Source organism: Muscardinus avellanarius (assembly GCF_963383645.1).
Source record: "Muscardinus avellanarius genome assembly, chromosome: 16".
NCBI lineage: Eukaryota > Metazoa > Chordata > Mammalia > Rodentia > Gliridae > Muscardinus > Muscardinus avellanarius.
In genome coordinates, this window is record NC_137802.1 from 17,572,398 (window position 1) to 17,590,752 (window position 18,355).

General features: G+C 54.1%; 4 protein-coding genes across 8 annotated transcripts; 2 read left to right on the forward strand and 2 right to left on the reverse strand.

The window, feature by feature from the left end:
• Positions 1 to 619: 619 nt before the first annotated feature.
• GP1BA (glycoprotein Ib platelet subunit alpha) lies at positions 620 to 2,581 on the forward strand (the record flags this gene model as incomplete). The annotated part of the gene is made up of 1 exon (XM_080712671.1): positions 620 to 2,581. The coding sequence occupies one exon, from the start codon at positions 620 to 622 to the stop codon at positions 2,579 to 2,581; it is 1,962 nt and encodes a 653-aa protein (XP_080568797.1).
• A 3,551-nt stretch (positions 2,582 to 6,132) lies between these two features.
• Positions 6,133 to 8,725, reverse strand: SLC25A11 (solute carrier family 25 member 11; the record flags this gene model as incomplete). Of its 3 annotated transcripts, none has more annotated exons than XM_080712905.1 (8): positions 6,133 to 6,353; positions 6,693 to 6,744; positions 6,938 to 7,037; positions 7,126 to 7,216; positions 7,295 to 7,385; positions 7,583 to 7,789; positions 7,873 to 8,025; positions 8,664 to 8,725. In XM_080712905.1, 8 exons carry the CDS (start codon positions 8,723 to 8,725, stop codon positions 6,198 to 6,200), a joined length of 912 nt encoding a protein of 303 aa, XP_080569031.1. In that variant the 3' UTR covers positions 6,133 to 6,197. The 3 variants fall into 3 exon arrangements, with proteins under 3 accessions (XP_080569031.1, XP_080569030.1, XP_080569032.1); XM_080712904.1 differs by having other exon boundaries at positions 8,631 to 8,725; XM_080712906.1 differs by lacking the exon at positions 7,873 to 8,025 and having other exon boundaries at positions 8,631 to 8,725.
• A 1,026-nt stretch (positions 8,726 to 9,751) lies between these two features.
• RNF167 (ring finger protein 167) lies at positions 9,752 to 14,959 on the forward strand (the record flags this gene model as incomplete). Of its 3 annotated transcripts, none has more annotated exons than XM_080713182.1 (9): positions 9,752 to 9,835; positions 9,921 to 10,001; positions 12,272 to 12,397; positions 12,495 to 12,582; positions 12,755 to 12,845; positions 13,020 to 13,125; positions 13,260 to 13,353; positions 14,500 to 14,580; positions 14,658 to 14,959. In XM_080713182.1, 9 exons carry the CDS (start codon positions 9,752 to 9,754, stop codon positions 14,957 to 14,959), a joined length of 1,053 nt encoding a protein of 350 aa, XP_080569308.1. The 3 variants fall into 3 exon arrangements, with proteins under 3 accessions (XP_080569308.1, XP_080569309.1, XP_080569310.1); XM_080713183.1 differs by having other exon boundaries at positions 14,503 to 14,580; XM_080713184.1 differs by lacking the exon at positions 12,272 to 12,397.
• An 837-nt stretch (positions 14,960 to 15,796) lies between these two features.
• On the reverse strand, positions 15,797 to 18,194 carry PFN1 (profilin 1). Its single transcript, XM_080713271.1, has 3 exons — positions 18,055 to 18,194; positions 16,577 to 16,769; positions 15,797 to 16,013 (listed from the first exon to the last, which is right to left on the reverse strand). The coding sequence occupies exons 1-3, from the start codon at positions 18,184 to 18,186 to the stop codon at positions 15,916 to 15,918; spliced, it is 423 nt and encodes a 140-aa protein (XP_080569397.1). The 5' UTR covers positions 18,187 to 18,194; the 3' UTR covers positions 15,797 to 15,915.
• Between the last annotated feature and the right edge of the window lie 161 nt (positions 18,195 to 18,355).

Consider the following 18,355-nt stretch of genomic DNA (forward strand, 5'->3'; position numbering starts at 1 on the left):
GAAGGAGATAAGTCCGGTGGCAGCCTGTTCCCTGAGTCACAGGAGTCCCTATCAGGCTGGCGTTTCCTCCCCATCTTTGTCCCCTTCCTGCCCCTGGCCTGGATCTCCAGGAGGTGGAAGAGAGAAGTCACACCCAAGAAGTAGCTCAGTGCCTTCGGAGGTCTTTCTGCCGGCCTGTAAGTTGGGGTTGGGGCCAGGGGAGGAGGAGGTTCTGGCGGAAGAGTAAGGGCCTAGGACCTGCAGCTAGCAGGCTTTGGGGGCAAGAGTGGGAGAAGGGAAGCCAAGCATGGTGGTGCACACCTGTAATCCCAGTACATGGGAGGCTGAGACAGGAGGAGATCAGATATGAGCCCAGCAGCACACGGTAACTTAGCAAGACCCTATTTCAAATAAAAAATAAAACAGGACAAGGGTTGTAGTTCAGAGGTAAAACACCCCTGGGTTCATTGCCCAATACCACACAAAATAAATAAGTCAGTCAGTAGAGGGGAGGAGGGGAGTGGGGGCATGGCAGCTGGGCTTCTGGAAGGGATCTTAGGAGCTACAGGGCTGAGGCCCGGGTGGGGGGATGGTGTGGGCTGGCGGGGTGTCCATCAAGCTCCCCTTGTCCACAGGCCCCATGCCTCTCTTCCTCCTGCTGCTCCTGCTGCCACGCCGCTTACATGCCCATCCCATCTGTGACGTCTCCACAGTGGCCGGCCAGGTGGAGGTGAACTGTGATAAGCGGAACCTGACTGGGCTGCCTGCGGACCTGCCAGCAGACACAGCCATCCTCCACCTGGGAGAGAACCGCCTGGTCACCTTCTCCACAGCCTCGCTGGCGCCCTTCACTCAGCTCACTCAGCTGTACCTGGACGGAAATGGGCTGACCAGCCTGAAGACTGACGCGACCTTGCCACTGCTGGAGACCCTGGATCTGTCCCACAATAAGCTAAAGAGCCTGCCCTCGCTCGGGCGGGCCCTGCCGGCGCTCAGCACCCTGGACGTCTCCTTCAACCAGTTGGCCTCGTTGTCTCCTGGTGCCCTGAGTGGCCTCAGCCAACTTCATGAGCTCTACCTGCAAAACAATAAGCTGAAAGCTCTGCCCCCGGGGATCCTGGCACCCACACGCCAGCTGAAGAAGCTCAGTCTGGCCAGCAACAACCTGGGCGAGCTGCCCCCCGGGCTCCTGGAGGGGCTGGAGGAGCTTGATACACTCTACCTGCAAGGCAACTGGCTCTACACGATACCAAAAGGCTTCTTTGGGAACCTCCTCCTGCCTTTTGCCTTTCTCCATGGCAACTCCTGGCAGTGTGACTGTGAGATTCTCTATTTCCGTCGCTGGTTGCAGGACAATACCCAAAATGTCTACGTGTGGAAGGAAGGTGTAGATGTCAAGGCTATGACCCCCAACGTGAGCAGTGTGCAGTGTGCCAATTTGTTCAAAGTACCTGTGTACACCTACCTTGGGAAGGACTGCCCCACCCTTGGGGATGGGGAAGACGAGGACTATGATTATCTGGAGGCCCCCGACAATGTGCATGCCACAAGGACCGTGGTCAAGTTCTCTACCAACACCAAAGAGCATACAACCCACAGGGGCCTACTCACCAAAGAGCCCACTGCCTCTCTCAACAGCCAAACGCCTTCTTTGCCATCAACCCAAGAATTCACTAAGAAACCAATCACGTTCCCACCCAAACAGATCCCAGCTTCCTCTACATTCCCAACAAGCATAGAATCCACCACCTTCTCCCCAAGTCTAGAACATACTACGGAACCCACCACAATCCCAACTACCACAAAACCCACCACCACCCCGACCACCAAACCCACCATGATCCCAACCACCCCAGAGCCCACTACCACCCTACTTACACCAGAACCCCCAACCTCAACTGCCCCAGAGCCCACCACCACCCCAACCACCCCAGAGCCCACCACCCCAACAACCCCAGAGCTTACCACAACCCTAATCAGACCAGAACTCCCAACCTCAACCACTCCAGAATTGACCACAACCCTACTCACACCAGAATCCCCAACCTCAACCACCCCAGAGCCCACCACCACCCCGACCACCCCAGAGCCCACCACAGACTTGACCACCCAAGAACCATTCTTTATCACAGAATCCACCTCACTCCATACTACCTCAGAACCCATCACATGGGACCTCCTTAGCATCATGAAGACCCATGAGAAGTCTCAATGGGATTTTGAAAGCTCCAGAGACCCTTTTCTTGACTTTGACTTTTGCTGTCTTCTCCCTCTGGGCTTCTACATCTTGGTTCTCCTCTGGCTCCTGTTTGCCTGTGTGGTCCTCATCCTACTGTTGACCCAGATCTGGCATGTGAAACCACATGTCCAGACCACACAGCTGGAGGTGGAGAGGGGAAGACAAGTGATTGTGCCTCGGGCGTGGCTGCTCTTCCTCCAAGGGTCCCTGCCTACCTTTCGTTCTAGCCTCTTCCTGTGGATACGGCCTAACGGGCGTGTGGGGCCTCTGGTACCTGGACGGCGGCCCTCAGCCCTGAGTCAGGGTCGTGGTCAGGACCTGCTGGGCATGGTGGGCATTAGGTACTCTGGCCACAGTCTCTGAAGGTGAGTGGTTTCGGGGACACCTTGAGAGAGGCTCTGATGGGTTCTCCTATTGGGATCTAGCTGGGAGCGGGTAAGGAAGGCACACAGAACCATGGAAAGGTCTTAATTGCTTTTTCCCCTTTTCTTGTGGTACTGGGGATTAAAGCCAGGAGCATTATACCTCTAAGCTAGAACCCCAGCCCTATTTTTTAGCCTTTATTTTGAACAGGGTCTCACTAAGTTTTGGAGGGCCTAAGTAGCTGAGGGTGGCCACAAACTTGCAATCCTCCCGTCTCAGCCCTCCCAAGTACTGGGATTACAAGTGTGTGCCACCACGCCTGGCTTCTTAATTACGTTTATACGAAGCCCCCTCTATGCATCTAGGCACACAATCCCGGGCCCCACAATTGGGAGGTGTGTGAGACGATGGAGTTGGGAGGGTCACATTTCCCTGTGTTGTTGGGGAATTGCTCGGCCACCGGGTTCCTGCATTACTTTGAGGAAGTTTAAGTAAAGCAAATAGAACAGTGCCTGGCTCCCACGGGTACCCACACATAGAAGAACATCTGGGAAGCGACATATTGAGATGGGAGCACTGGGTGTCATAACTATAGATTTTTTTCTCTGCTTAGCATTTTATAGTTTCCCACCATCATTGCATATCCTTTGCATAATAAAAATAATTTCAAAAACAAAGTGTAGTTTTTTGGGTTTTTTTGGAGAGTGATTGGGACACCTGTTACAAGCATTCCCCAAATCCCAACTGTCCCAGCCAGGTCTCAACTACTCACCAACAAACCACTAGTCTCATAGCCGGCACCTCCCCCGCCTAGCTGGCTCCTCTGCTGCAGGGGTGGCCTCTCACCAGGCCACCTCGAGCAAGAGCTCCAGGAGGGGACAGTGAGTCTCCCCGGAGTGGAGGGGCATTGCTGAAGCCTGCCTGCCTGCAGCCTGCAGTACCAGGGCGAAGGTGGATACCTGCTCACACCTGCAGCCTCCTCACCCTCCAGGTCAGTAAGAAAGAAGAAGGGTGTGGGCCTGGCAGGTCTTCCCGGTGGGCTTGACAAGTCTCAGGTTTCCTGTTCTCAAGACAGGATGCAGGCAAGAGGGTCTTCTTTCTCCGAGTTCCATTGATGCCACCATGCCCTAACCATACTAGTGAGGCCTTCCCTTCATTTCGACATACTCAGCCTGACCCAGGACTTGGGGCTTAGAGAATGGGAATGTATGCTCCATATTTCTGGCTCCATGGAGACCGCCCCCTGATGGTTCTGGAAGGATCTTCCTAACTGGAGAAGCTGACTGCGTCTCTCTCCTGCTTTTAACTCTTCCCCAGGTGGAGGACAAACTGAAACGCAGCAATCAATGCTTCCCTGCACCGACTTCTCCCTACGCACTTCACCATCTGTGCTTGAACCACTGCGAACATCTCACAGGTCACCTGCCCCAGTAAATGTTTCTCCCCTGACCTTTGCCCTCACACCAGGTCTGCCCCACTCTCTCCCAACCTGTCTGACTGCTACTGTGTGCTCGCCTCTCCTCCTAGGCTGGGCCGAGTGCTCCAAACTACCCTGCAATACTCTATTGCTATAGCTTGCTTCCCAAACCGTGCCATCTTGCTGGACTGGAAACTCTTTAAGGTCCAGGATTCAAATGTCTCAAGTAGCCACCAAGGCCCAAGACTGAGCAGAGAAGGGAGTTAGTGGCACAGGAGCCAGGATGCATAGCAGCCCCTTGCTATGACAAGGTTCTACCTAGGGGTCAGCTCTGACCTGCTGCTGGCCTATCCGCTGGCCCGGCGGGTGGGCATCAGGCCTCCACACCCCACCCAGCATGACCTGCCTGTGCACCTCTTGCTCCAAGAGACTTTGTAGACCACAAACCACACTTTCTCCCCCATTACTGGGGATTGGACCCAGCAGCATTATTCTACCTCTGAGCTATACGTTAGGTCCATTTGATTTTTCATTGTACTGGGGGTGGAACCCAGGGACATTCTATTTCTGAGCTGCAACCCCAGTCCTATTTTATTCTTTTATTTTCAAACAGGGTCTCTCTTTTTTTTTTTTTAGTGGTACTGGGGGTCCATGGAACCCAGAGGCTTTCTACCTCCGGGATATACTCCCAGACCTATTTTATATTTTATTTGGAAACAGGGTCTCACTAAGTTGCCGAGAGCCTCACTAAGTAACTGAGGCTGGCTTTGAACCTGCGCGATCCTCCTGTCTCCGCCTCCCTAGCGTGGGGATTACAAGCGTGCACCACCACGCCCGGCCAAACAGGGTCTCAATAAGTTGTGAAAGGCCTCACTAAGTTGCCAAGGCTGGCCACAAACCTGCAATCCTCCTGTCTCAGTCTCCAAAGTATTTGGATTACAAGCATTCACCACTGTACCTGGCTGTTTATTTTTATTTTGAAACAGGGTCTAAGTTGCTGAGGCTGTCTTTGAACATGCTATCCTCCTGTCTCAGCCTCTCAAGTACAGGGGTTATAAGTGTGTGCCACCATGCCCAGCTGGGACACTTGTGTGTGTGTGTGTATGGTGGGGGGTGCTGGGGATTGAACCTAGGGGCATTCTATCCCCAGGCTACACCTCCAGCCCTATTTTATTTAAAAACAGGGTCTTGCTAAGTAGTTGAAGCTAGCTTCAAATCTGCCATCCTCCAGTCTTAGCCTCCCAAGCACTCAGATTACAGCCTCCACCACCATTCCTGGTTTGGAACCACACTTCTTGAGAATTGGATGAAGAAGTCACTCTCCCCAGCTAGCTCAGGTCTCTGGCCAACATCCTTCCTTTTCTCAAGCTTTGGGTCTGGCTCCAGTGCCCACCTCCATAAGCCTGCTTATCCACCCCCAGCCCACAAAAGTCTGACTCAGTCTCTTTATCCCCGCCCTCTTTAGGAGGCAAAAGCAGTCACCAGATCCCAGAGGCTCTTCCTGGGGATTAACACAAGATGATCTGTGCACCTGCTGTGTTCCCCGGCAAGTGGCAGGAAGAGGCGCACGGGGCCTGAAGTTTTGGTTTCTTTGCCCTGTGCTGCCGCCATGACTGATTTACACAGCGTTTGCGTAAAACCAGCGGTGCTTTTTTAAAATAATTTTTTCTTGAAAACTTCAGTTCCTGTTCTCCAGGGGCATCAGCTTCTTTGTCCAGGCTCCTCCCCCTCTTGACTCCCACAACTCTCCAGATTTGGGGGTGATGTTATCAATCCAATTTATTGATTAAGTCCTCAGTGAGGGGGGACCGCATCCTCCCACTGCGGACCCTTTGACCATCTTGACAGCTTCTGCTCTCTCCTGTCACCTCTGCCCTGCCTTGGTTTCCCTACTTGTGAGGGAACTCTTCTGTCTTGTGTGTCCTGAAACTAACACCCGAGACTAGAAATCCTGTTTCCTAGCTCCTCGAAGGAATAGCCAGGAACAGACTGCTCATAAGAATCAAGCCAAGCAGGGCAAGCTGGGGCAGAGGGGAGAACAGGCCAACGTCCTTTATCGCAAAGGAGGAAACCGAACTACGGAGGGGAAATAAATAGAGGAGCCTGGGGCAGCGAGTCCAAGCCCCCCGGGGTGCAGTGACTGTGGGAGCTATGGGTGACTGGGAGCCCAGGCGCCACGGCTCCAGGTCTCCTGCCACCTCAGCCACTGAGGAAGAGACGTTTGTAGGCTTTGTTCATCTGCTCCAAGAAGATGAAGGTGAGGACAGTGTGGGGGCCCAGGCGGGCATAGTACGGCGTGAAGCCCTTCCATAGGCTGAAGAAGCCCTCATATCGGACAACCTTCATCAGCACATCCTAGACAGACAGACAGGAAAGAAGGGTGATGGGGCTAGGACCTGGCCTCTGGGACCCTGCCCCTTTACCCAGCTTCCTTCATAACCTTCCCAGAGAAGCTTTTTTGTGGTTGGTCCTGGCAGTCTACCTCCAAGATACACCCCCAGCACTATTTTATTTTTATTTTGAAATGTCTTGCTAGGTTAATGAGTCTCACCACTTGCTGAGGCTGTCCTCAAACCTGCAATCCCCCTGTCCCAGCCTCCCAGTCCTGGGATTACAAGTGTGCGCCACCCCCCCGCCCCAGCTTTCCCAGGGCACCTGATGCTCTGGCCCAAGTCCCCAGCCCTGATTCCTCACCAGCCCGTTCTTGTATTCTGGCTTTCCATCAATCATTCGCATGTTCTGGATCCTGAAAAAGAGGAAGCAGGGACTGAGGATGCAGTTCAGTGGCTGAGTGCTTGCCTAGCATGAATGAGGCCCTGGGTTCAATACCCTAGGACCACCGAAAATAGAAAGAGAGAAGAAGGAAAAAGCGGAGGCGTTTAAGAGTCAGAAAGAGATCCCTCCCCCACGCCCCTCCAGGCCTAGGTGTACACACCTACCTGGTCTTGACAATGTCCACGGGCATGGAGGCGGCAGTGGTGACAAGGCCACTGATCATACTGGCACAGAAGTGGCACAGGATATTGTCAGAGAAGTAGCCTGGAGAGGGTGGGGGCAGCAGAGGGCCACAGTCAGCTTAAAGATGGTCTAGCCAGGCTGGACGCAGAAGCCCAGCTGTGAGTGTTACCTGAATCGAGTAGAAACTGCTTCGACTGAGAGTAGGAGGCGAGCTGGGCAGCATTGACGACGACAGCTCGAGCCATGGTAGGGATACAGCCCTGCATGGGATAGAGATGAAAGTCAGAAATGCTCGGGACCTGACCCCACCTCCCTCAACTCTCCAGCCCCTTTCTCACCCGCCACAGCGTGGGGACTCCCTCTTCCTTCGCGATTCGAACCAGGGCATTAAACACGTTTTTGTACCCACGGCGCTGGTCAGCTGGAAGCCTGGTAGGAAGGTAGGGAGAGGCTAAGATCAGGAGAATCCACGGGATCAAAGAGTGGGAGCCTGAGCAAACAAGTGCTCTGCTCCAAATCTGGGAATTAAAAAAAAAAAAAAAAAAAAAAAAACCAAAACCAAAAACTGGTCCTCCTATTCTAGATTCCAGGAATGGGGATGGGGTAGGCTCAGACCTGGAACTCACCGACCATCAGCAGTCATACGGATAAGCGCCACCTCAGCTGGTGTTCCCACAAATGCACCAGTTGCGCCTGCGGTCATGCCAATCAGGGCCTTCAGCAGAAAGCCAGGAGGTGTACCATCAGCCCCAGTCAGGCGCTCAAACAACACCGTATAGATGCCAAGGCGAGTAGTGGTGTAGGTGGCCTGGCGCAGCAGACCAGCTGACAGCCTACAAAGCAAAAGGGTCAGTGCATCAGGCCAAGGTTTAAACCAGCCAACCCACACCCTTCCCCCAACCCGAGGCCCCAGTACCCAGTGTAAATGCCCTTCAGCCCTTCTGTCTTCAGGATGCTGGTGAGGGCATGGAAGCTGGTTTTGTACTCTCTTGTCTTGGCCCCTTCCCCACTCAGCTGCATCCGGTTCTTCACCAGGTCCAAGGGCTGTACAAAAACTGTAGCTCCCATCCTGGGGGAAGGCAGGCGTGAAACCAAGGGTCAGGTGTCCCAGATCTATTAATGCCTACTGCAGTCTGGCAGCAAGGAGTTACAAAGGTCAGGGCCTGCGATGTGGCTAAGGATTCAGGAGGCTGGTGGGCATGTTTATGAGAGCGTGTGTACACCAAGAGTAATGTCTGAAAAGTACAGTTGTCCAGTAGGGGCATGCAACCAAAGTGCTCCAGGCAGCTCCATGGGGTCGAAGCAGTGAGTTGGGACGGCATGCAATCTGGCCCAGGAAAGAGAGGAGGGGGGCAGCCATGACTTGGGACTCCAAGTAGTCCTGTAGAGAGCCTATGATAATCTGGAACCCCATAAAGCTAGGCAGAGCCAAGCAGTGAGCTGGGAAACTCAGGTGGCCCAGCAAAGGTCGTGCACGGACCCCTCATGCAGCCCATTAGGGACTCTGCAAAGCATGAAAAGATCCTGGCAGTCCATCAAGGACTTCGCAATCGTCTGGGGCTCAGGCTGACCCCCGCGCACACTGAGTTCACTGTAACAGATCCAGAGATGAACCGGGCCCTGATCCTTGCGCCCGTCCCTTCCTCCTCCTTTCCCATCCGGGCCTGAGCTTACCCGGCCAGGCCCCCAAACAGGAACTTGACAGACTTAGGGGAGGTACGGGGCTTCCCGTCCATCCCACCGGCCCCGGGACTCGCCGTCGCCGCCATCGCCACTCAGTGGCCCTCAGCTCCGGGTCTCGAGCGCGCGCGCGGCCCCGCTCGCGCCCAAGGTGACACCAAGCGCGCAACAGGGCGAGGGCGCGCGCACGCCCCTCCGGCTCCCAGGTCCAGCACCGGCACCAGCTGGAAGCTGGCGCGGGCGCAGGCGCAGGCGCAGGCGCGCGGCGCAAAGGCGGCCGGGAAAGGCGGGGCGGAAGGAGGAGCGTGAAGGATGCGAGTGGCAAAGGGGCGTGGCTGCCTTAGGAAGCCAGCTAATAGGCGCAGTCTTCATCGAATTGGAATCGCGGGAAAATAGGAACGAGTTTGTTTGAATGTCTCGCGAGAGCCAGCGACTCGGGCGAGGCCGAGGGCGGACTCGTCTCGCGATAGGTAGAGCAAGCTTTCAGCGGCGGGGCAGAGAGGAGGGAGAGGACTCTCGCGAGATTTGCAGGTACGGCGGCAGCGGCCGAAGGTACGGGAGGTTTGTAAACAGGGCAGCTCCAGGGGTAGTCTCGGGTGCTCAAAGGAAACGCTTAGATCGCGTTCTGATCATTGGTGCTCCCTCCATCTCCGCAGGCACTCTCTCCATCTCTAACATTTTCCTTAACTGGCCTTTTAGGACCGGAAGTCCTTCATCTTGAGCATCCAGTGCCGGCAGCGGCCTGACTTTCCTTGCCGGAAACCCTTTTCCAGGAGCTAGGAAGACAGCCCACCTGGCCGGAAGTCCCACCTCCTGAGCTCCCCCACCCTTCCAGAAGTTTTTCTGTCACCTGTGTTTGCCTCTGTTCTTTTTCCCGTTTTATCTCTATACTAAAAAGGGATAGTTAGTGTCCCCCTTCCAGCTCCACCCAACAGGTTGGCCATCTCACTCCCCGAGTCGGGATTCCTTCCCTGGCGCCCCCATGTAGTTGAGAAGTGGGCCCTGGGGGTGGTTGGACCCCTGGGATCCTGAAGGAGAGGCACGGAGGGCGCAGAACTTCGCTTCTGCTCCTGCTACCAGGACACGACCAACTCAGCCTTTCCCCTCCCGCTGCCATGCACCCTGCGGCCTTCCCGCTTCCTGTGGTTGTGGCCACTGTGCTGTGGGGAGCGGCCCCTATCCGGGGGCTCATTCGAGCGGTGAGTCTGAGGGGCAGGTTGCGGGCAGGGCCCTGAGGGAAGGGGTTGCGGGCCGAAGGGGAACATGGACCTTTTTTGTCTGCAGACCTCGGAACACAATGCCAGTATGGACTTTGCAGACCTTCCAGCTCTGTTTGGGGCTACGCTGGGCCAGGAGGGACTCCAGGTGATTTTTCCCATTTTTCTATATCCTCAATCCTGGGCAGGGGTTGAGGAGCCATGTCCTGGGTGAAACTGAGGGTGTGAAGAGTCAAGAACTAAGTGCATGAGCATGTCTAGTGTGGAATCCAAAATCTAGAGGTAGAAGACAAAGTGCCTGCCCATATACCTCCAAGTTTATGAAGGAGAATAAAAGTGGACTAAGATAAAAACGCAGGATGAAGCCTGGCGTAGTGATACATGCCTGTAATCCTAGTGTGGGAGGTGGGGTTGGGGAAGCTGAGACAGGAGAATCGCAGGTTTTGGGACAGCCTCAGTACATAGCCAGACTCAGCAGTCCAGTGAGAGCCTATCCCAAGAACAAAAAACAAAAAGGGATAGGGATTTGGTTTGGAGGTAGAATGCGTCTGTATTCAATCCACAGTTCACACACACACACACACACACACACAGCCAGGTACTGTGACATACCCCTATAATCCCAGTACTGGGGAGGCTGAGACAGGAAGATCATGAGTTGGAAGCCAGCCTCAGGAACTTGGAAAATTAAAAATAAAATAGGGCTAGAGATGTAGCTCAGAGGTAGAATGTCCCTGGGTTCAATCCCCGTATCTCAGCAATACATATACACACAGCAGGGGGAAGTTGTGCTTATCTGGGTTGTATGGCCATGGACAGCATACTTATCCGAGGCTTAGTTTATTTTACTGTGAAATAGAATAGTAATAGAAATTATCGTCAGGTGCGGTGGTACATTCTTGTAATCCCAGTACGTAGGAGGCTTAGACAGGAGGATCACAGGTTTGTGGCCAACCTCAGCAACTTAGTAAAGACCCCCCGCTTTTTTTTTTTTTTTTTTTTTTTCCAGAGTAGGGATGGAACCCTACACCCCCGGTCCTACTTTTTATTCTTTATTTTGAAACAGGGTCTCACTGAGTTGCAGAAAGCCTCACTAAGTAGCTGAGGCTGACCGTGAACCTGTGATCCTCCTGTCTCAGCCTCCCAAGTACTGGGATTACAAGTGTGTGCCACCATGCCTGGCTTTTGAGACCCCATTTCAAAATAAAAAAATAAAATAGGGTTGAGGGTGTAGCTCAGAGGTAGAATGTCCCTGGATTCAGTCCCCAGTACCAAATATATATAACTGCTGGGCATGGAGGCACATGCTTGTAATCCCAGTCCTTGGAAGGCTGAGACAGGAGGATTTTAGGTTCCGATACAGCCTCAGCAAGCAGTGAGATGCTCATCAACCTAGGGAGACCTTGTTTCAAAATACAAGTATAATAGGGCCCAGGCGCGGTGGCGCACGCTTGTCATCCCAGCATTCGGGAGGCTGAAACAGGCCGATCAGGGTTCGCAGAAAGCCTCAGCTACTTAGTGAGGCCCTTTGCAACTCAGTGAGACCCTATTTCAAAATAAAGAATAAAAATAGGGTGAGGGTGAGCTCGGAGGTAGAATGCCTTTAGGTTCCATCCCCAGTATTGCAAAAAAAAAAAAAAAAAAGTAAATAGGGCTGGGGGTGTAGCTTGGAGGTAGAATGTCCTTGGGTTCAGTTCCCAGTACCACAAAAATAAAAATAAAAAAGAATTTAAGGTTTATAGTGACTTTTTTTTTTTTTTTTTGCGGGGCTGGGGCTGGAACCCAGAGGCATTTGACCTCTGAGCTACACCCCCTGCCCAATTTTTTATTCTTTATTTTGAAACAGGGTCTCACTGAGTTGCAAAGGGCTTCACTAAGTAGCTGAGGCGGTCTGTGAACCACTATCCTCCAGGTTTCAGCCTCCCGAATGCTGGGATTACAAGTGTGCACCAACACACCCGGCATATAGTGACAATTAGAGAAGGAATTCTATAGTACTGTATCGCAAATACTGTCATCAGGAACTCCATTGGGCCATAGGTGTCAGAGTTATTTGAGAGATAGGTGCTTGGGAAGCTGAAGAGAAGTAAGTATGTTCTCTGAGGGAAATGTAAAACAACTTGAGAAAGTGACATGGATGAGAATTGATTACAATCAGGGAAACTGGCAGGTAGAAGGCCGTGTGGAAGATGGGATACAGGCTAGTCATCTGGGACGAAGAGGGATGCTGTTTGTTGTGATTGCATCTGCAGGAGACTGAGATGTGGACTTCTGACTTGAGTGGGCTGTTCCAACCCCAGGAATGAGGAGGAAGTGAGGAAAGAGGACACATAGCACACGGTGGGGGCGGGGCAGTGTGCTTGATTGGCCCTGTGGGAAGCAGGACCTGAGAAGTATGTTTCTGCTTCTGTCCTCCAGGGGTTCCTTGTGGAGGCTCACCCGGAAAATGCCTGCAGCCCCATTGCCCCACCACCCCCAGCCCCGGTCAACGGGTCAGTCTTTATTGCACTGCTACGAAGATTCGACTGCAACTTTGACCTCAAGGTTGCTGAATGTGGACTGGGAGCTGGGAGGGGTAGAAAGCAAAGGCACCAGGAGTGAAGAGAAGCAATGGCTCCTTATCCCTGCCTTGTCCCCCCAGGTCCTAAATGCCCAGAAGGCTGGGTATGCTGCAGCTGTGGTACACAATGTGAATTCCAATGAACTTCTGAACATGGTGTGGAATAGTGGTAAGCTTGGGGGGTCTGGGCAGCTGGGCTAGAGCTCTAATAGTTGGAGGGCTGAAGACAGGAAAAAGAAGCCAGTCCTTTGAGTGGATGGGGCAAAAGTGTCAAACGCCAGGGTTCCCAAAGAATTTGAGTGGAAGGTTGAGTTCTGGCTGTTCCTTCCTGATCCCTGCAGAGGAAATCCAGCAGCAGATCTGGATCCCGTCAGTGTTTATTGGGGAGAGAAGCGCTGAGTACCTGCGTGCCCTCTTTGTCTACGAGAAGGGGTAGGACGTGTGCCTCCCTCTCCTCCCTTAGTCCCGTCCCCTCCTGGAGCTCGGGTCGCCCACTGCCCCATCCACTCAGCCTCAGCTCCTCCTTCCTTCCCCACCCCTGGGCCTTGTTGCGAGCCAGTTACTTGGTCTCTGTGTTTGCGCTCAGGCCTGTCTTCCTTTCCTCAGGGCTCAGGTACTCCTGGTTCCAGATAATAGCTTCCCCCTGGGCTATTACCTCATTCCTTTCACTGGGATTGTAGGACTGCTGGTTTTGGCCATGGGAGCAGTAATGGTGAGTAGCCCCAGGAACCTGATGGTAGAAGCTGTTACTTATAAGACCAGACTGTATCTGGAGACGGGGCGGTTTGTGTTCCGATGTCCAGTTTTGTTCCCTAAATCTGGTCCATCTACTCTTTCCCCCACCAGATAGTTCGTTGTGTCCAGCACCGGAAACGGCTCCAGCGGAATCGACTTACCAAAGAGCAACTGAAGCAGATTCCTACCCATGACTATCAGAAGGGTGAGGGTATAGGGGAGGAGGAGGGCCTTTCGTTAGCTAACTTGGTTCCAAAGGAGTTTTGCCCCAGGAGATAAAGGCTACAACAAAGGCAGTGAGATGTCAGACCCAGATACCATCTACCCACATATACAATGAGGGCAGAAGACATACAGCAGGGGATGGAAAGCAAAGATGATTAAAATAGTTGGGGCCGGGTGTAGTGGCACAGGCTTGTAATCACAGTACTTGGGAGGCTAAGACAAGAGGATTGCAGGTTCGAGGCCAACCTCAGCAATTTAGTGAAGCCCTTTGTAACTTAATGAGATCCTGCTTCCAAATAAAAATAGGGTTGGGGATATAGCACAGAGGTAAAATGCCCCTGGGTTCAATCCCCAATGCAATAAAAAAAATAGTTGGAAAGAGTGGAGGCAGACCCTTGTGTATAGGGGTTGGGGGAAGGAGTGGGACGAGTCAGTCTGAGGAGGAAAACAGGCAAACCTGTATCTTTGGGCCCTGGAGCCTCCAGTTCCCGTATAAGGCTATAGAAGGAAGCCCTACCCCCATTTCCGTTCCTCCTAGTGTGTCTCCCCACCCTCACACCTCCCCCCAAACCCACTTCCCTTCTTACCTCTGCTGCTTTTTGCTTGTTCTCTCCAGCCCCACATTCGTTCATGTTCTGCCTTGACCTTAGCCTTCATTCTTTATTTTGAAACAGGGTCTAAGTTGCGGAGGGCCTAAGTAGCTGAGGCTGTCTGCGAAACACGATCCTCTGGTGTCAGCCTCCTGAATCCTGAGATTACAAGCGTGCACCACCACGCCCGGCGACTACCGTAGTTCTTAACGCTAGTTATATAGAGCCAGGGAAAATGATTTTTGTGGCACTGGGGTGGAACCCAGGGGCATTCTACTTCTGAGCTACACCCCCCCAGCCCTATTTTTTGTTCTTTATTTTGAAACAGGGTCTCAGTTGAAGAGGGCCTAAGTAGCTGAGGCTGGCTGTGAACCTGCAACCTCCCAAGCACTGAGATTACAAACTTGGTGTGCCACCATGCCCGGCATAGGGAAAATACTTTTTGCAGGGTTTAGTTCTTCTACAGGCTTCCCAGGGTTCTTGTGGGCCTGTTTCAGAAGGGCTTATTGAAAACTGGACTCCCCTTTGTCCCCCAGGAGACCAATACGATGTCTGCGCCATTTGCCTGGATGAATACGAGGATGGGGATAAGCTGCGAGTACTTCCCTGTGCTCATGGTGAGGCCCTTGCTACCCAGGCCCTGGCCCTGCTCCACCAGCAGGCTTCAGGTGTTTCACCTCATTCCTCCCTGTAGCCTATCACAGCCGCTGTGTGGACCCCTGGCTCACTCAGACCCGGAAGACCTGCCCCATCTGCAAGCAGCCTGTTCATCGGGGTCCTGGGGATGAGGACCAGGAGGAAGAAACTCAGGGGCAAGAGGGTGATGAGGAAGGGGAGCCAAGGGACCACCCTGCCTCAGAACGGACGCCCCTCCTGGGCTCCAGCCCCGTGCTGCCCACCTCCTTTGGCTCCCTAGCCCCAGCCCCACCTGTTTTTCCTGGACCCTCAACAGATCCCCTGCCTTCTCCTTCCTCCTCACCCAGCATCCTGGTCTAGTACTTCACTGCACCCAGTACTCTGGTGACCTTTTTGCACAGGCCCTCATCCTCCCTCCCTCTCCTGTCTAAACTGAGGGATGGGGCATTTCTACTCCAAGTTTCGCTTACCCATCCCCGTCCTTTTGAGGGGCGGTAGTGGGGGAGGGCCAAAGGGACTGGGCCTTCATTTCTTGGGTTAATAAAATTGTTTTTGTGGACTAAAAAAGGTCAAGGTCTTTTCAGTTTAAAAAGAAAATCCATTGGGAAAATCACCTTTTTTTCTGTCATGAAGGGGCAGGAGAGCCCTGAAACACACTAACCTGGTCACGGGGACAGCCCGGCGAGGGCTCGCAGTGAGTCAGATGGGAGCCCCACCTACACATGAGGATGACTCAACTGGCCCTGCCTTGCCCGCAGGCTTGGACTCATAGCTAGTCTGGATGGCCCTATTCCATTACCTACCAATTCAAACAACTAGTACATTGGAGGACCTTGGCCTAGAAATACCACTGTGGAGGGGCTAGGCCAGCTTCACTTGATACAAGTGCTTAGTCCCGTATGTGGGGTAGAGCATAAAAATGGAAGGAACAGGGAGGATTCAGTCTGACACAGGCAAGAAATGCAGACAACTGGATTTTGTTACACCACAGCCAGGAGAGGCAGTAGCAGATCAGTCTTTCCCCCATCTGGATACCTAAGCTCAAATCACACAGCACCTTGTTAGTAGAATCTTTTTTATTCAGAAAAAAAAAAAAAAAAAACCAAAAAACAAAAAAGTTTTCCAACCACACACAGGAGGGGTTTGGGTAAGGGGGAGGTATCGGTCCATCCAGCCCCGGCCCCAGCCCATGTGGTTTTGGCAGCAATAAGGGATATGGGGTAATGGCCCAAAAAATAAAAATGGTGTATGTGTGTGTATGGGAAGGAGGGGATGCAAAAGCTGTGGGGAGTGGTGGAGGGATGGGACAGACGAGGTCAGTACTGGGCACGCCGCAGGTGGCTGGCCATTTCATAACATTTCTTGTTGATCAAACCACCGTGGACACCTTCTTTACCCATCAGCAGGACTAGCGCTGGAGGAAAGAGAAAGGAGGCTAGGACCCAGGTGTCACAATTCCACCCCCTCAGCCAGCTGTTCAGCAGCTGTCCAGCCCTGGGGGCTGTAACCCAACCTCAGCCCTCCCAACCCCCCACACACAGGCAGGCTGTCAGTCACCCTGAAACAATAGGGCTTTTCAAAGGGGAAAATCAAGCTTAATGGCTGGAGAGGAACAGACTGAAATTTAGGGGTCAAAAGCTCATAGATGACAGTCTCCCTCATGATCAGGTCAGACCAAAAATGGCTGTGGATGAGCCTGCCACCTCCAAGCTCTAACAAAAGAGCTCCAAAGTTAAAGCCAAATGCTAAGTTAGGATCCCAACAATCTACCTACTCTAATCTGAAAATGCTCAAGGCAGAAAATTAGAGGCACTGCAGTTAACTTCATACGAGGAATTATGGATTGGAGGGACTATTCAAGGTTCCAGCATCCAGCAGACCAGAATAATGCTGGTCTGACCCCTTTCACACTGGGAAACCACACAGCCACAGACTAACAGAAGGATCTCAGAGGAATGATAAGACTCCAAAACTCACTCTTGGCAGTCATGGTGACAGTGATGTTAAAGGTGGGGGCTCCGCCGGTGCTCTTGGTACGTAGATCCATGGTAAATTCCCCATCCTGCAGCAGCGAGTCCCGGATCACAGAACATTTCTGGCCCCCGAGTGTCAGCCCGTTTACGAAAAAACTTGACCGGTCTTTACCAACCAGGACACCAACCTCAGCTGGCTAGAAGAAGACCAAGCACCCATGAAGTTAGTACACCGACGTTCCCACTTTGCTCTCCAAGAACTCACCTGTGTTTTACTTCTCCAGAGCTAGTACCCTGGGAGGAGTGCTTTGCATACTACACTTTGATGCAATCTGAGAGACTCAGTGCTGTGGGAAGACAGTGCAGAAAAAGACCACGTTCCTTAAACCTCGTTAATGGTAGAAAAGGCTACCATTCCTCCGGAGAGGCAGAACTTGGTATTTAATAACAAAGCAAAGCAGAAAATATAAGGAGCCAAAAGCCTGTAAATAGAATGGAGAGCCTTTGGATGCTCAGAGCTCTCCTTCAGGAAAAGCAGAAGCGGAGAGGGGAAGGGAGGGGGCGGGCGAGGCAGGAGAAACAACTTTGCCCTTATTTGGTCAAAGGTTCTGCAGGAGTTATTAGGGGCCCCGGACGCCTGGGTCTCCACCTAACCTGGAGTTTAGGTCCAGGTGTCTACGCCCCAAGATGAGGAAGCCGACCCCGGGGGGGGGGGGGCTTTTCAGAAAAGTTGGAAAAGTTTTGAAGGGGTCAAGGGGCTCCGCTCGGCAGGCCACCTCTCGGGCTGGATACCCCAGGGAGCCTTCCCCCCTCCTACACCCCAAACCCCCATATCCGGTCCCCTCCCGCCCGGAAATCCCCTTCCCCCCTTTCGAACTTCCGCTCCCCCTCCCCACTTCCGGGCAGTGTGGCCAGGGGGTGGTGGAGACGGCAGCGGTCATCTCTCACTCCTTCGCTCACAGTATCTCAGAACTTCCCACAAAGTTGCCCTGCTGCGGGCCCCGCCGGATGGCGGGAAGGGAGGGCGAGGGGACTTCCGGGACCGGCCTCAGGAATGTCGAGGCCAACGTGCCGGGCTGGGGGTGTGTGTGGCGGCCTCGCCTGCTCTAACGGCCCCGGGAGGGGCGAGGGAGCCGCGGCGGGCGGGGACGGCCGCCACGCGCCGGGGCGCCCGCCGCACAATGGGGAACAATGGTGGCGGGGCCGTGCGGGCGGCCCGGCCCGCCAGCCCCGGCCCGGTGTGAGCCGCCGCGCGTGCCGCCCCGCCCTGGACGAGGCGGAAGTGGGCCGCCGCGCCCTCCCCGCCCGTGCCCCGGATGTAACGCCCCGTCGCGGAAAGCGGGGCGGCGGGCGGGATGGGCGCCGCCGCCCGGGGCGCGGGGCCGGGCCGGCTCGCGCGGCCGCCATCGCCTGGCGCCCCTGCCCGCGCCCGCGCCCCACCTGGCCCGCGCCCGCCCCGCCGCCGCCCGGGCCGCGCAGTACCGTGATGTTGACGAAGGTCTTCCCGGGGACGGCGGCCCAGACGGAGGGCGAGTCCTTGTAGCCCACGATGGCCGCGTCCTGACAGGTCCCGTCCGCCATGAGGTTGTCGATGTAGGCGTTCCACCCGGCCATGGCGCGGTGCTGGGGCTCTCTCGGCGCGGCTGCGGGGCGCGGGCGGGCGGCGGGCGAAGGCGAGAGCTCGGGCGCGCGCTGCCGTCCGGACCGCGGCTCTGCTCGCTGTGCAGCAGCCCTCGCACCGCCACTTCCTGCTCCTCCCCCCCAACTGGATTTTTATTTGCAA

What these genes read in the sequence shown, in the direction of transcription:
- PFN1 (XM_080713271.1), bottom strand. Translation starts at nt 18,186, where the DNA reads ATGGCCGGGTGGAACGCCTACATCGACAACCTCATGGCGGACGGGACC. An exon ending in AGACCTTCGTCAACATCACG is followed by an intron (nt 16,770 to 18,054) that starts GTACTGCGCGGC and finishes GTCTTCTTCTAG; the next exon opens with CCAGCTGAGGTTGGTGTCCT. An exon ending in TGTCACCATGACTGCCAAGA is followed by an intron (nt 16,014 to 16,576) that starts GTGAGTTTTGGA and finishes TCTTTCCTCCAG; the next exon opens with CGCTAGTCCTGCTGATGGGT.